This window comes from Heliangelus exortis, chromosome 2 (assembly GCF_036169615.1).
Source record: "Heliangelus exortis chromosome 2, bHelExo1.hap1, whole genome shotgun sequence".
NCBI lineage: Eukaryota > Metazoa > Chordata > Aves > Apodiformes > Trochilidae > Heliangelus > Heliangelus exortis.
In genome coordinates, this window is record NC_092423.1 from 31636694 (window position 1) to 31652801 (window position 16108).

The 16108-nt window shown below is 41.1% G+C and overlaps 1 protein-coding gene across 2 annotated transcripts in view; it reads right to left on the minus strand.

Moving 5' to 3' along the window:
* The window catches only part of TGFBR2 (transforming growth factor beta receptor 2), a 318252-nt gene that overhangs the window by 271279 nt on the left and 30865 nt on the right, over nucleotides 1-16108 (minus strand). Inside the window, exons 4-5 of one of the 2 annotated variants that reach the window (XM_071735448.1) lie at nucleotides 5196-5995; nucleotides 267-405 (exon numbers count right to left, since the gene is read on the minus strand). In XM_071735448.1, coding sequence (XP_071591549.1) covers nucleotides 267-405; nucleotides 5196-5995 — 939 coding nt within the window. Of the gene's footprint in view, nucleotides 1-263; nucleotides 406-5195; nucleotides 5996-16108 lie in introns of both variants that reach the window. The other variant, XM_071735449.1, reaches the window with a different exon arrangement.

Sequence of the window (16108 nt, forward strand, 5' to 3'; positions counted from 1 at the left end):
AATCTTTAGAAGTGGGCTGCCTAGGAATAGGTTTATCATTACAGCAATCAAGGACCAATTTTCTCCTGCGGTCAGGTGCTTGCCCTTGAAGTCTGCTCATGCACGTGTGTATCCAATACTTCCAAAGGACTGATAATTTACAGTATCCAGATACAAATGGAAAAACTGGTGAGAGTAAAAAAGGACCACCCTGTCCCCATACAACCACGAGACCATGTCTTTCTAAACAGACTTACAGAGAGAAGAAAACTGATGGTACTTACCACCAATGCCATTACAGCGAGATGTCATTTCCCAGAGGACCAAAGCCATGGAGTACACATCTGTTTGTTTGAAGGACTCCACATTCTCCAGGTTCATCCTGGACTCCAGAACCTCCGGGGCCATGTACCTTGCTGTGCCAACCTACAAGAGAGAAGATCGGGGGGAATGAAGGAGCTGAATTTGTAATTCACGTTTTGGATTCTGCTGTGATTTAACTTCAGCTTTCACAGAAATGGTGCCATTTGACATGTATCCAAAAAATTCAGGCCATACTTGGCACTGGTCATATTTTCTGCTGCCAGGGGAACCTGGCATTGTCCTGACTACCAACTTATTTGCACCTCCTTTGGTAGCAAAAAACCCCCAAAACAACAAAAACCCAAAACAAAGCATCTCTTTCTAGTTCTTTAAACAAGTAATTTTGACATTGACAATCTTCCTCACTCTTTTACAGATAAACACAGAGAAACTCTGCTCTTAAGGCCTCCACCATTTGCCACTGCCCAAGTGTCTTTCACATGAACAAGAAACACGTATTCCTTTGCTCTGCATATTACGGTGTTAGCTGTTTCTTTTCACAGTAGGCTTAAAAGAAAAGTGGTAAATGCAGGCCTGGCAGAAGAAAGCAAATGCACAAATACTGAATGCAGAAGCACACATTTGAATCAAAACACAACACAAAAAAAAAAAAAAAAAAAAAAAAAAAAAAAAAAAAAAAATCAACCCAGTAGCAGGAGCTGAACGTCGTCGAGAGCGCGAGCTCGATACCGAAGCAGAGAGACAGGAGCTATTGGTGATCTAAGTTAGCAACGAGGACTAACTGCAACCAGCCTAGCACCAAACCTGCTCAGGAATGAGCTGCTCGGCTACACCCAGCCTCACCTTTTATTGGCCCTAGGTCCTGAGCATGCTCAGTGGGGCCAGCCCTAACTGGGCACAGGTGAGACTGGGCACCGGCCTGGCTCATTACCTGGCAATTCCTGGCACCTGTTTCCTACACAACCCTTTTGTTTTAAAAGCTGTTCTCATAAACTTTATTCATGCTGAGCAATTTTCAGCAATTATTTTTGCAGCTTCTTGAGATCTAGATTATGACCTTGTATTACAGAAGGCAAAATTTAAATATTTTGTGTCTTTACCACAAAAAAAAGAATTTAAGGAAGAATTCCCTGGAAGTGTTCAAGGCCTGGCTGGATTGGGCCTTGAGCAACCTGGTCTAGTGGAAGGTGTCCCTACCCATGCAGGGGGTCTGGAACTGGATGATCTTTAAGGTCCCTTCCAACCCTATCCATTCTACGATTCTATGATTTTTGGAACCCTCAACAGTTGCTCTCAGATGACAAACTTCTCTTTGTGCAGGTATAATAAATTTATACCCCCCCCCCCAAGAAAAACTGCAAATATGTTAAGTTTTTCATCAGCCAAAGATATCTTCAGATTGGAGATTGGTTAATCACAGAGATGAATGAGCAAAAGTCAGTGATGCAGTAGGACCTGTGATTTAAATACACTGTATTTGCACTACAACAGTCACTCCAGAGCCCAGTGGCAAGCAGGACTGCAAAAGCTCATTTTAGTTACTGGCTCTGCAATTGCAGGCAGCCACATAGTAAAAGTACTGAGAAAGCTCTAAGAGATCCATTTTACAAGCTTCTGTAAACACATCTTATCACCCCAGGCTCAGAGTAAATGGGGAGATGTTCTGTAAGGACAGTGCACCAGCAGTGCACCATAAGAACACAGCAGGAAAGATCAAGGACACAGCTTTGTCATAGGACCCTGCGACAGTAGAGAAATTCTGTGTCAGAGACATCCAAATGGTTGTAAGATCAAACCTTCATAAAGAGGGAACAGAAAAAAACCTGTGCGATCAGTCTCAAGGTTAAATTCCCTATTATGTGGATTCTGTGAGGGATTTGAGGCCAGACATGTGAACACACATTGAATGGATACTTGGGACAATCATGTCTCAGCACCACAGAGGTGACCAGAACCTTCTTGCCCTACAGAATATGAACATATGGAAACTCTGCAGCAGAGGCTGTTCCTACCCCAATTTGTTCCTTAACACACAACTTCTTCCCCAAGTGGATCCCATTCAAAGCTTAAGAAGGATTACCTGTAAGCTATGACCCACAGTCCCAAACACTGCTGATTTTAAGAAGAGTTAATAGGGCCTAAATACAGATTCTTAACACTGACAAAAAGTGTTGTTCTGGTTTGGTATTTCACACCCTCTTTGCAGCAGTAAAAATTATTTCTGCAGCTTCGCTGGGCAACAGAGGATGAAGCCCTCTAACTAAAATGTAGAGAGTGAAATTCAAACAAAGATTAAAATTACTTGGAGAATGCTATCAAGCTAATCCCATTTACACTCTGTTTAGGATTTATCATGTGTTTCACTCTGCTTTTGCTTTTATCAGTATTTAGATTATGAGGTCTTTGGGTCAAAGATACTTTTCCTGTATCTTGAGAAACATCACTGCTGAGTCTCAAAGGCATTTAAGGTGAGAAATTCAGTGTTGGTTGCCTTTCCAGAGTCTGGATAAGCTTTTTTTTTGTAAGTACCAGCCTGCTGTCATTGCTTCTCTGAAACTTCTAGTGAAGGACCACCTCTGTTCCTGCTGTACATTTTAATTATTATGACACTTGAATTTTTTTACTGGACACCTTGTATTTCTTTGAAGCTGTTGGAGGATGTTTTGTGCCCTGAGGTGTGTCAGTCAGGGGCAGTAAATATCCTTCTTTATCTGATTAGGGAGACCATCTGATACCACTTCATGCTACTGAGGTGAGAAACTGCTGGTCTTGCAGGCACCTACCAGTCCTATGAATACAATGAGACAAAGGTCCAGATTTACATGGTAATTTATTAAATAATTTCTAAGAAATGTATTAATTTATTAAGTAATGCCTTCAAATATTAACCATCGTGGATGGACAAGCTGAAGAGACTGCAAAAGTTTAACGGGGAAGAAAAGACCATTTCCTCATCAAGGGCTCTGGTATTGTATAGTCAATAGTGGCTGTATTTGCATGGTATAGAAGGTAGTTGGGTAGATCAAAAAGAAGATGACTTTGTAACCCAAACAACTTGCCTTGAATATTACTGTATAAGGCTGACTAGAAAAGTGGTAAAAAGCTTATACTCTTTTGTGCATTTTGTATGAAGCTAGAGATTTTCTTGAATTAAAATTTGGGTCCGCTCCATTGTATACTTTAAAAAATTGGACCTCCTGGTAGGAAGGTTTTAAGTCAAGGGTTAAGTTTAGAAACTATGTATAAGGCAAATCCTGGTGCTAGACCCCTTTAGCAAAAGCTGCAGCACTAAAGTTGGCATGTTGGGAAATTCAAGTGGGTGGTGTTTGTGTGTCCAGAAGAAACAAGGTGGGAGTTGAAGCAGAGTCACTTCACACCATCATACTCCTTGTCGCAGAGAAGAATGACACTAGTTGGGTCACCCCCAAATAGATTCACTGGAGTTAAACAAAGTAAAATAAAACAGTGGGCTTCACCACTCATGCCTGAGAACACTGGCTCCCTAGCAGTAACCTGCTCTGAGCAGCACTGTGCTTTATCATCAGTGTCAGTGTGAACTGTGGAAGTGGCAGCATCAACACTATCCTCCGCCTTCCAAATGTCTGTGAGCAGTGCCAGAGAAATCAGTTTGAAATAAGGGTCGGTTTTAAGCAGTCAAAGCAGCCATGGGGTTGCATTTCAGAGCCCCTGCCTTACACTGCCAAATACTCAGTTTTCAATTTATTCCAAATGGGATTCAGTCTTCATGGTGCAACTTCACTGAACTCCAAAAAGGTTTGGCATGCTAGAGAGAAAGCATATGTAACTGTGAGTGGTCTTTATATAATTTTAAATATGGTTCCACTGGCTCATTCACTCCCAGCTTTGGTTAATAAACCTTCTCAAAATGTGATCAGGACAGTTGCCTTCCACTAAAGAGAGGCAGATCTTCATTAGATAAACTACAACAACACTCTGTGAACTCAGCAGAGCACTACTGACTGAAGACCTGTCCCTGAGAGCATTCTAAACCAAAATATTAGTTCCATGTGAAGTAAAAGTCGGTGTAAACAGACAGGCTTTGATGGGACCTATATATAAAAATACACATATATAGTATGCGTAGTTAAAAAAAGATAGGAATTAATTACATGGTCAAATGGTCTGAGTTTAAACTAGGGGAATTTTCATTAAAAGAGCCAATAGTGAGAGATGTGCTTGAAAAATGTCATCTTCAATACATTTAAAAACATCCTCCTGGCATCCCTGTGAAGTAGATGAGTATTATCCATGCTACTTAGTTGAAAAATCACAACAGGGCAATGATTTCTGTTTGACATTCTAGAATATGCTTACAAGTGAAGGATGTTCCATAGCCTTAAACAAGTTTATTTTTGGCCTTTTAAAGTGATTATCAATCACTCTAGTTATCAGCTTATACCTCTTGAGGACAAAAGACTGACTTTGCAAACGCTGGGGTACACCAGGGGTGGGTCTACTCACTCAGTTTTCATGCCTGATGACATTACAGTTCTGTGGCACAACCTCACAGTGTGAGGGACATCCTTATCATATCTGTGTGTGTGCACTGCAGCAGCATCAAAACCAGCTGCTGACAAACTCATACACGCCCAGTGTGTGTGTGTATATATATATGTATATATATAGTATACAGAGAGGATGTTTGCACCATACAATACATATGCAGCCCACCAATCATAACAAAACCTACACTGCACTCCTCTCACTGTTGCTTTAATGCTAAGTTTAGAGCCTTTCACTACTTTGACATGTTAATTTTAATGTTAATTTTAATATTAAGTAAATATGGCAGCATAGGCCTTTTTTTCCCCCTCTTTTCACCCTATCAATTGGTAAAATATTCACCCCCTCTCCTCAAACTTTTAACTTACCTGCCCACTGTTAGCCAAATCATCCACAGAGAGAGAAGGGTCCAGCCTCAGGGATAACCCAAAGTCACAGAGGCAGCAGGTTAAATCATTTTTCACCAGGATGTTGGAACTCTTTAGGTCTCTGTGAACAATAGGTGTTTTGGGGCGACCACAGGGGGTGTGATCACTATGCAGATGGGCAATCCCACGGGCCAAGGACCCACCCAGTTTCCAGAGGTCCTCCCAGCTGATAATGTGTCGTGTGAGATATTCCTGCAAGTTTCCTCTGGCATGGAAGGCAGTAATCAACCAATACTGTTTACCAAGATCTGTCTTACGCTCCTCTGCTGTCAAGAATTGGAGGATGTTCTCGTGCTTGAGGTTTACATCTGAAAAAATGTCTTTCTCAGTTTTCCAGGAGGCGTATTCTTCATAGGGGAAAATCTTGACTGCCACAGTTTCATACTGCTCTGATGTGTTTTGCTTCAGTTTGGCTTTATACACTTCAGCAAACCTTCCCTTGCCAACAACAATGTCCAGCTCAATAGGCAGCAGTTCTGTGTTGTGGTTGATGTTGTTGGCACAGGTAGAGCTGATGTCTGAGCGGTCATCATCTAACATAATGGCACAAACATCACTGCAGTCCTTATGTTTCCTGGGCTTAACGTTCTTCTCCCATGTTTTGTTGAGCTTCCTCTTCTTATGAGTGCGGTAGGCATAAAAGATAACAATCACAGCAACAGAAATCACCAGTAATGGGACAAGACTTATGATTGTGACTTTGGAAATTTCATCTTTCTCCTCTGGCTTATGAGGGTCATCTGTGAAGAAGAAAGGAAGGCAGGCATACATTAAATGATATAGCTTTATGTATACAGGAGGCTGTCAATAATTATAATTTTCATCCAAAGTGCAATACATGAACTCCTTCAACAACAGTAAATAAAAACTCTCACAGCTTTCTTATTTCAGAATGTTGTTTTGTATATAGGCCTCCACTTGCCAGGACCTCCCTATCTACTTGTTTTGTAAAAAGCCAGAACTGAGTGAGCAAGAACCTAATGTAATTTCATAGTTTTGTTCTCTTGAGCTCCTAATACATTATGGATTAAACCTTCACCTCCCTGGATACAACAGACAAAGTCTCCTGCAATTAACTCTGTCATTGTATTCTTGCCTGATCTGCCCTTTTAGCCAGTAATTACTAGAAGACATTAATTTTTCTAAGACAAATAAATAGGCAATGAAGCATGTGAATTCCCACTTGCCCAATATATTTCAGAGGAATCCATACAAAGGCATCTTCAGGAACCCTGTCAGCACACAACTACTGAGTGTTAATATTCAGGCACTATTTGTATGCCTCCATATTCATCTGAAAACCAAACCTCATTCTTATACTTTGTGAAAGAGTGCTGTTTGAATAAGTGCAAGCATTTGAAACCCACAGGCACAATCAGGCAAGTAGGATACATCAGAATTGTCACCCCTCCCATGTACGTTTTGCATGGATTTATGTATCTGAAAACCTTCTCTGTGTGTCCCTTGCTGGCTATACACTGGTTGTAAAGCCATAGGTGGTACAGGCCAAACTCCATAGCTGGTGCAGTCCACACATTAACAAATTCTTAGGTGGAACATATACTGACTAGAAGAACAGCAGGGATGTATTCTAGAATAGGGAGATGTTCTGGGAATGGCACAGATCATTATTATAGAGACAAAAGCTGGCATGTCATCTTTTGAAGTGACCTAGTTCAGTACTTCTTAGGGAAGACAGATTAAAAAGAAACAGTTTTATTCTGAAAATAGATTAAAGAAGGAGAGGCAGAGTTTATCTGAGCCTGATTTGATTCGACACATGGAAATGTACTCTCCCAGCCTATTTCTTCGTTTGTGTAAATGTACTTTATTATCTTTCCATGAGGGAGAGGACTGATGGGAAGCATCCCAGGGAGTTTAACCTGAATGGACTAAAACCACTGAAACTGCAACCCAAGTAAAGGAAGTGGCTGGTGTTGGCAGCACAATGCTCTGGATGATGCTTACAGAAATGTCACTGACTCAGGTTCTGTGTACCAGGCCAAATAAGGCAATGTGAAAAGGAAAAGTTTAATAAGCTCTGAAGGCAAGTGGCCACTAACTACATTAGCCACATGCCTCTGTTTCCCTTACACTGTGCCTCTCAGAGAGAAGGTGAGCAATGCTGAAAGGGATGGGGGAAGAGTTTACAATCAGACCCAGCAGTACCTCTGACCCTCCAATTTAACCTGGAGTTACTTTCCTATTGGAAACACAGCTGGCAAACAGCAGGAGCCATTGGCTGTTCAAAGGAAGGTGATGGGATATCTGAAGAGTATATGTTTTATGTGCAAGAGGGTCTGAACCCTGAACCAGGATGTGCTTCCTCTCTTTGAAAGGTTCACCAAGCAAATGGAAATCAAGTAATTTAGTCCTAACCTCTCTTATAGGATTTCAAGGAAGAGGAAGTGCCTTTCCAGCACTGATATTCCCAGCTAGTACAGGTCAGTGACATTCACTAGCAGCACCTACAAAGTATGCATTTCTTTAATTTCCTTCATGCAAAAGAACATTTTAAGCCAATCCCTTCCTCCATACTTCTGAAAACCACAAATCCTTATTCTCAAGGGATTTCCCCAAGCAACAAAAGTTTAGTAAACTCTAAACTTTTCAAATTTTAAATTAGAAAACTACTTGGAAGCTCATCACAGATTACAGGCATCCCTTCTGCTTCTCAATATGTTGAAAAATGGAAAAGAAAACAAACTATTTTAAAAATCACTCTCACTGGAAGAATAAATTTAGAAAGTCCAATGTCACTGTCAGTAAACAGAAGATTTGCATTGCTTATTCCCATGAGCATTATTTGCTCTCAGAAAATCTGCTTTGTAAAGAACTTGGGAAGCACCTCAGTGGAGGAAAAATGACTATATTGTGGGATGGTTGTTTCTGAATTTTAGCTGCAAGAAGGTCAAAACTACATGAATACATCTACGATAGTAACAGTGAGCTAAAACAGTTTTAATGAATACCTGGGGTTCTGGGTTTTTGTTTGTTTGTTGTTGGGTGGTGGGTTTTTTTGTTGTTTTGTTTTGTTTTGTTTAGGTTTTTTTACCACAGAAAAGCATGTTTGAAGTTTGGGCCCTGTTCTTGGAACTAAGTAATATGTCATCGATACCATACAGTATGCTTTCTAGTAAAGGTGAACATATCTCTTTAGGACTCTTAAAGCACTTTGTCTTTGCCACAGAGCTGCAATATATAGCCCTGATATTTGAAATACAAATGCCTTTCTAAAGGAGAGATTAAAAAAACAAGATACATTACTTTTCTTCTGAATTTCTCCCCATGCACTCAAGGAGTTGGAGCTCGTTGGGTGCATGTTCAGCTCTATCAAAGAAACTCATCTAAAGCCACTCTTTAACTGTTACGGCTACCTGTGTGAGAGTCTCCACAGGCTGTTTTATTTTGGATAACTGCTTAGAAGTCTTCAGCAGACTTCACAGCTCCTCTAGCTCTTCCTCTTTTTGCATCAGAGAAAGCTTTGCTTGCAGTGTAGGGGGATTTCTTTGTGGAAGAGAGGAACTGCTGATGCTGCAAATGTCACTTGAAAAAGAATGAATTTTTTTTTAATTAAGGCAGAAGCTGAACAGTTTGTCCACTTCCCCTGAACACTGTATTGTCCTGCACCCCTGCTGCAAAGTGACACATCCCCTTTGGCACCATCCCTTGGAGGAAGTAAGGAGGTAGTGGGTGAAAAGCACAAAGCTCAACAATCCCCCCCTAAAGCAAGAGGGATGAAGGGTGTGCTCATTTTCAGTTTTTAAGACACTAGACAAATCCCACACAAGGCTTAGAAAGTTCAAGTATGAGCATCCAACAGGGAGAAATGAGTGTCAGGACTGACAAGGCTGAACCCTGAGCTTAATAGGGGGCTGAGCTGCCTGGGAGCAAAATTGCAGAGGACAGCAACAGCAAAGAGCTGGTGGTACTGAGGACTGGTCAAGCAAGGCACTTCTGGAACTGCCTTTGATTTTGAGTGTTTATACGTTCAGAACAGAATCAGATCTTCCAGAACAGACTAAGGTTGAGGTACTTCTCTGCTGAATCTGTGTACAAAGTGAGGGTAGGATCAAAACTCAGAGCATATCTGTATGTTTGCATAGTGGCTAGCCAACATTTTCTGGCTTGACTACAGGAATCTAAGAATAAATATGTTCATTTGCTGATAAATAAATACCCATGAGTCAAACCCTATAATTGCAGAAATGGAAGTGCAGCTATCTACTTCTGAGCACTGGAATGAGGAAAGTCTGGCTGCACAGGCAGGCAAGGAAATGGTTAAATGAAACAGCCTTTCAGGTTTTGCAAATGTGCTCCTAAATAACTTTCCCCACCCAGAACTATTATTTAGGAGAATCAGTCCTTTCTTACCCTTCAAAAGAGCCTATTAATATAGCATAACAATAGAGAAGTTGAGCTAAAAGAAAGCTTCCTGTATGTGGTTTAAACTTAAGCACAAACCATCTGCAGGATTCTTTACACTACCTAAGCCTTTAGGGAATAGGTCTCAGGTGCCAAGGAAAATGGAAACACTGTACAGCCCCCGCTTCAGCCAGGAAGCTTCAAAACACAACATGAATCAGTCTGCAAATTCTTTAGGTTGGACTGAGTGCCTTTGATTGAACTCTGGTATCACTGAACTTTGGAAACAGGAAAATAACAATGGCAATAAAATTAGGACCCGCACTTCAATGCACAGAGTGGCAGAAATGCAGAGCAGAACTGACAGAAATACTCCAGTGCTGTTTGCTGCTTGTGCAGGTTCTAAGTTCCTGCCTGTTCAACTGCTAAAATCACACCATAGAGTAAGAATATATTTGATACTGGCAGAGCCTAGGTTAAACATATCGACACTGATGTATTGCAAACTTCTCTAGTGTCTTAAACTACCCATCCCACCCCCCAGAACACAGAATCACAAAATTTGGGCCCAGACCCGAGACTATGAGGTTGTTATTTTGCAAGCTCCTGAGGCACAAAGCAGCTCTTTGAGCTGACTGGGGGACAACTTGGTTTTGCAGCAATTCTGAGGTTTCAAAGTTTGGTTTCAGTTCTACATTGGAATGAAGACTAACACTTTCTGAATGTTTTTGCATAAACAGAATTCTGTTCAGACACTGCAATTTGGCAAGAGATGTGAATGCTGAATCCCTACCAGTAAAGGGACTGCTCTGGGGTAGAGGTGCTTCAAGTTCAAGGCTTGCTGAGTTTGATTCAGAGAAAAGAGTTTCATCTCTGATTATTCTGAATCAGGCAAAATGTGAGTTCTGGACTCACATTTTGATCTCACATATGGGCATGCTGATTTCTGGGCAATGAAATATGCAAGAGTCTGCCCATCTCTTTAGTGCTACTTTCTCTATGGAAAATAATTCCATAAAATGCTTCATTTTCAGTGACATGAAGTTTCACTCTGAGAGCTGCCTCAGGTTACTGAACTTATCTCTTTTCGAGAATCCTCGAGTGACAATGAAATTCTGTAGTTCAGTATCTCATGTACCTTCCAGATTTTGGGTTAATTTTTTTTAATTATTATTATTATTTTATTTAATTATTATTATTATTTAGTAAGAATTTAAACAGCTTGGAAATCTTTGATGAAAGATTTTTGGACTGGAAAGGTTGATTTTTAAAACAGAAACTCAGCTTCTGGCAACCCTGTACTTTTTCCTGAAAATCTTATCTTGAGGACAAAAGTGGTATGAAAGTTGATCTAACTTTTGTGTTTCAAAACTTCTGCTAATTTTACAGACTTCTGTTTTGGGGCTTTGTGGATGGAAACGGGTATCTTTTCCATTGGAAGGAAATTTTTTTTTTTCATTAGGAAGGTGGTTGATCTTGACACAAATACTTGGAAGTAATCAAACTCTAATGCTGCACCTTAAACTAACCTGCATTTTTTTATCTTGACAGATTCTTGGAAACATTTTATTTTTCCATCCTTGCTAGAATGAAGATTTTTTAAAACAGTTTTTGGAGCAGAAAATCAGCTCCACCCCCCCTCAGCTCTATGTTGAACTATCTGATGGCACAAGACAGATATTACTAGACTTTAAACCCAGAGTGGACTCTATCTTGCTATCCAGTGGAAAACAAACCTTAGCATTTCGTGTAGATTTTCCTGAAAGTTAAATTAGTGCAGCCAGTTCCTGAATTTGACAGCAGGGTTTTTTTTTGGATTAGGTAAACGGAGCCTGTCAAGGCCAGTAACCTGTGTTTGAGCTGTATGTCTTCAACTTTTAGTCTACAGAGGATATTGCTAGGTTATCCAAAACATAGGATCTGCTGAAGCAGCCTCCTGGTGAGGCACCAGCCCCAGTAGTTGGCAGGTCTGCCTGACCTGCAATAAGGGTTTCAAGATAGAAGAAGTGACAAGCCAAAGCCATCTTTAGAGCCTATTTCTAAAGCACTGCCACCTACATGTCTCTGAATTTGTGCCCTAAGGATGTTTGCTCAAAGGTCTGAGGACTCATTCACTTGACATTTTTTTTTTTCACCCGTCTGAACAGTTGCTCTGCAGTCAAGATATGGATGATAAACAAGACCCAGCCCTCAGAGCACTTAATGCCACCACTTACCTCTTTTCCGGAGAGGTAGTTAGTAAGGCAAAGGTAGGAGCAGTTTTGGAGGGCTGTGGTACACTCACTGCTGCTCTCCCCTGGGTGCCAGCAGCTTTACCCTTGGTGCATGATTAACCTCGACTGGGGTATCAGGACTCAAGACATCTCTGTTTTGCCAGAGGAAAAATCCCCAGTTATGTGACCCAGTTACATCTGTTACATGTCAAAAGAGTCATGCCTGTGCATCTGTCACCTGATGGGAATGGCTGCATCATAGTCATGGGGGTAGGAGGCAGGTAATTTGATTGCCCCTAAGTGGCTTACTTCAGTGAAAAGGTTGGGCAGCAATGATGTAATGGATAGTTTTATCTATTGTGAGCAAATTTCATTTCTCAACTGATTGCCAAGTATGCTATTCAGCACCCAGGGGGTTTAAGAAACTCTCAAGCTCTAAGACAGAATAGTTCGTTGCTGTTTTATTCCCTCACTGCTGGCTACAAAGTGTAATTCCTTGGTTTGCTGGCACAGCTCCCATTTGTTTAAAATCTCCCACCCCTGGATGCATTCCTTTCTTATCTCTCCCATTCTAATAGGTCACTTCACTGTGTACATGGCATCTCTCACACATTCTGACTTTTGGAGCTGAGCTTTCCTACTCAGTGATATGAAAGCCAACATATTCTAACTTTACATGATGTGACTGTGTTTCTGTGATACATGCCTCACTTATACAACTCAGTGCCTGCTGCTGTTCGCTGGTGGTTTTCTGGAACAAATCAATCTCTTCAGTTTCAATATGTTCCAACAGATGCCACACATTAACCACTATTTTTATTCTCAGCCTGAGTTTCACCCCTCCAACCTTTCCCAAAATATTATGTTGCCAGTGTTAGTTACAGTTTGTTTCTGTCTGTAATTATTAAAGGCTCTTCCATGACAACCTGATAAAAGGTTGGCCACATTCCCACACTTATTAAGCTCTCAAGTGATGCAAATTGTAACAAATATGCCAACCAGACTGGAAGAGGGCTGCCTAGTTTGCTTTTACACAAACCTGTAACTAAGCTCTGCGTGGTTATTTTCCTAGGAAGCAAACAATATAAATAATACAGAGCAAAACAGAATTTTGGCTTCTTTTGCCTCTTTCCATTCTATTTCCTTTCTATCCCACTAAGTGAATCAGACTTTCAGTGTTAAGACAACCTCTCCTTTGGTTACACACAGCTGCAGGCATTGGGTGGGACTCTGTGGCTGCAAATGCCTAAGAGGAAACATAGAGAACAATGCCAATATACAAGCAGTGAGAGGCTCTGTGCAATGGGATGTAAATGCTACTGACCTCTTTAAGGGGCAGCTGAAAGACAGTAATCTTCTGAACATGTTAGTTGGGTAAAAGAAAAAGAGATTAATGAAAGTCTCTGTTAAAATCCACTTGGAAGCAGTCCAGTTGTAATCATCTCCCTTCTGCTCTTCCTTGAGCACTGGACAACTCATCACATGAGTATTTATGTCCTGGTGGCTGTTTGTGCACAGATCTTAAGTATGCTCTTAAGTCTGAGATCCATCCTCCCATGTAGTCAAGTATGATCACTAATGCTTTGATGCTAGTAAGGAGAGGAAGAGGAAAAGAAAGAAAGGAAAAGACAGGGGCAACATGTTAGAGACAAGAGAGAGATACCAAGTTAAGGAAACTCTCAAGCATTATCCATATCTGGGCACAGGGGACAAGGTATCACACAGGCATGCTTTGGTGGTTCAGGCAGGAGAGTAGGTAGGTGCCAGGTCACCCAGGTAACAGCCATACACAGTGAGCAATCACAGCACTTGAGACACTGCAAATCCATAGGCTGTCATTTGTTTGGACAAATGACTCAGACACAATTGATTAATCAAATACTTATGCCTCTTACACTCTTAATTAGCAGTAAGCCTATGATCAATGTCAAGATTGCTAGGAGCATAATATCCTCCCTGCTCTAACGCTTCCTCAATTCACTTTATTATTCTCATACACTCTTGTTGACCTGTCAGTCATCTCTGTCACTCAAGTTTTTTACACTTCAAGACAACTGTTTGGATGATTCACATAGGTTTCTCCCATACTAGGACTGGGTGTGGTGGGAATTCCCAAAATAATGATCTCACTTCATGGTGCATGAGGAATATTTATTCAGTCTACCTGAATAATCCTAATGGCACCTCACCTGCAAGCTGCATGGAGATCTGCATAGCATGGTAAGACAGGATGAAAAATTCTCAACATGTAAGTTATGAGAATTCAACAGCTCTAAACTAGACAGAGCTGTGCTGCAGGTCCGCAAATCCTATTCCCAAATTTTGAGACCTCTGCATTTTTGCTTGGATTTGAACTTGATGCTCATGTATATATATATATATATGCATATATATAGACACACACATATGTGCAAGCACATATAATGACAACAGTACTTAAAGGGTTTGTTTGTCTCCAGTGCTGGGGTCACCCTTTTCCACCTTTCTGAATGAAAGTGTCTGAATAAGCCTGCACACAACTGGAAGGAATTGCATTGAATAGCACGTGGGTCATGCACTCAGTAACGTGCAGGCATCCCCATTTCCTCATCTAGAATGAGTGTCTGGTCATCTCTGCACATGGAGAATGGGTTAGACATGGGGCTGGAAAGAGTGCAGTCCTACTTGATCCTTTTGGGTAAACAAGCCTTGACCTCAAACAAATAGTTTGGGATTGTAAATAAAGGAGATCTTTGTCAGGCATTTTGTCATGCTTGCGTTGGCTGATGAACAGAGGCTGGGAGGTGGTGTGGGGAAGGGAAGGCTGAAGAACAAAGCTGTGCAGACAGCAAGGGAGGCACACAGCTACAGAGACACCTGATTCATCACAACAGGTCAAAAACATAGGCAGGCAAAGAAAGATGCAGAAGATCCACCAGACACAACTAGACATCAGGGAGGAAAAAAACCTGGTAATCCAGTCCTGCACTCATCTTTTCCATGAGAGTGAGACCAGGCCTCTGTCTGCCACCAAGCCAACTTCTAGCCCGCCAGAGCCTTTCCAACCCATCTCTCCCTCCCTATTCTGGCTAATCTTTTCCAGTGGTTTTGCTCCCTGGCCTTGCCTTCTGGTAACACTGGCATTAAGACATTTGAATAAATAATAATTAAAACAGATTGGCATTGAGTTTTGACATGAGAAGCATTTTTCCACCACAGGGCTGTAAGCTGTTTGCCAGTCACCCACAATTTTGTTTGGCAAAAACCAGAGGGATTAAAAAATAGAGTAGTCAGATTTACAATGACTACCTGCCTCCTGTATATTATTTCTGCAAGAACTAGAGAAAATTGTTTTGAGTGCTTATGCATTCAGTCTGCCGTCAGCCGCCTGTGGCCTGAAATACCAGGGACCTGAATCAGAAGCCCCCTGACATGGCAGAACAAAAGCCATGTTTAGACATGTGTTTGACTGTGTCTTGCTTATTTTGCAGACTGGCAATTTAAGCAAAACCCATACAAGAAGCAGGCATTTGATTTGGATGTAACTATATCAAACACGTTCAAAGCCACATTTTAGTGAGTCACAACACCTCCCACTATCCAAAACCTTTAGATGTTTGTGTTCAAAAATGGAGTAAGGAGATTGACCCGTCACAGTTAGGATTGATACAAGCCAGCAGTGTTATAAACCAGCTCTTCTATAAGTAATAACAGCTCAGCTGTGAATCACTGGAATGTAGTGACTAACCTGTGGTGGAAATTAGAACTTGTCACCTTCCCCACAATTTTCATTCTTACCTCAGAAACCAGGAACAAATTAAATCTGTTCTGTCTTAAACATGAACCCGGGATGAAGAAGATCTAGAATGCTAATCATTTATGTCAACAGCTTGAAAGGAAAGGCTGGGATTATCAAGTGAGATTATCATCTCAGTTTCTACTAATAAATCAGTGCAATCACTTTTTGATCAGTCTATTTTAGACTAGCTTTTGCCCACTCTAAAGCTATAGGATGTGCAAGAACACTGCAAAAATTCTTGCTCTGGCATACAAGAAATGCAGAGAGAGAAAAAAAAGGCAAGAACAATGTACGGAATAGATCTGGATGACAGTCATTCCAAAGGCAAAATTATTACAGGCTATTATCTAGTTGTCTGGAGGAGCCATGGACCAGCTGGCTGTGATGTTCTGTTCAAAGTTAAACACAGACAGGAAACCGCATGTCTGATACTGTAAAAATCGTTTGTCTTCCTGCCATGGCTAACCAGGCAAGCAACCCAAAGGGGCTGTTTTCAT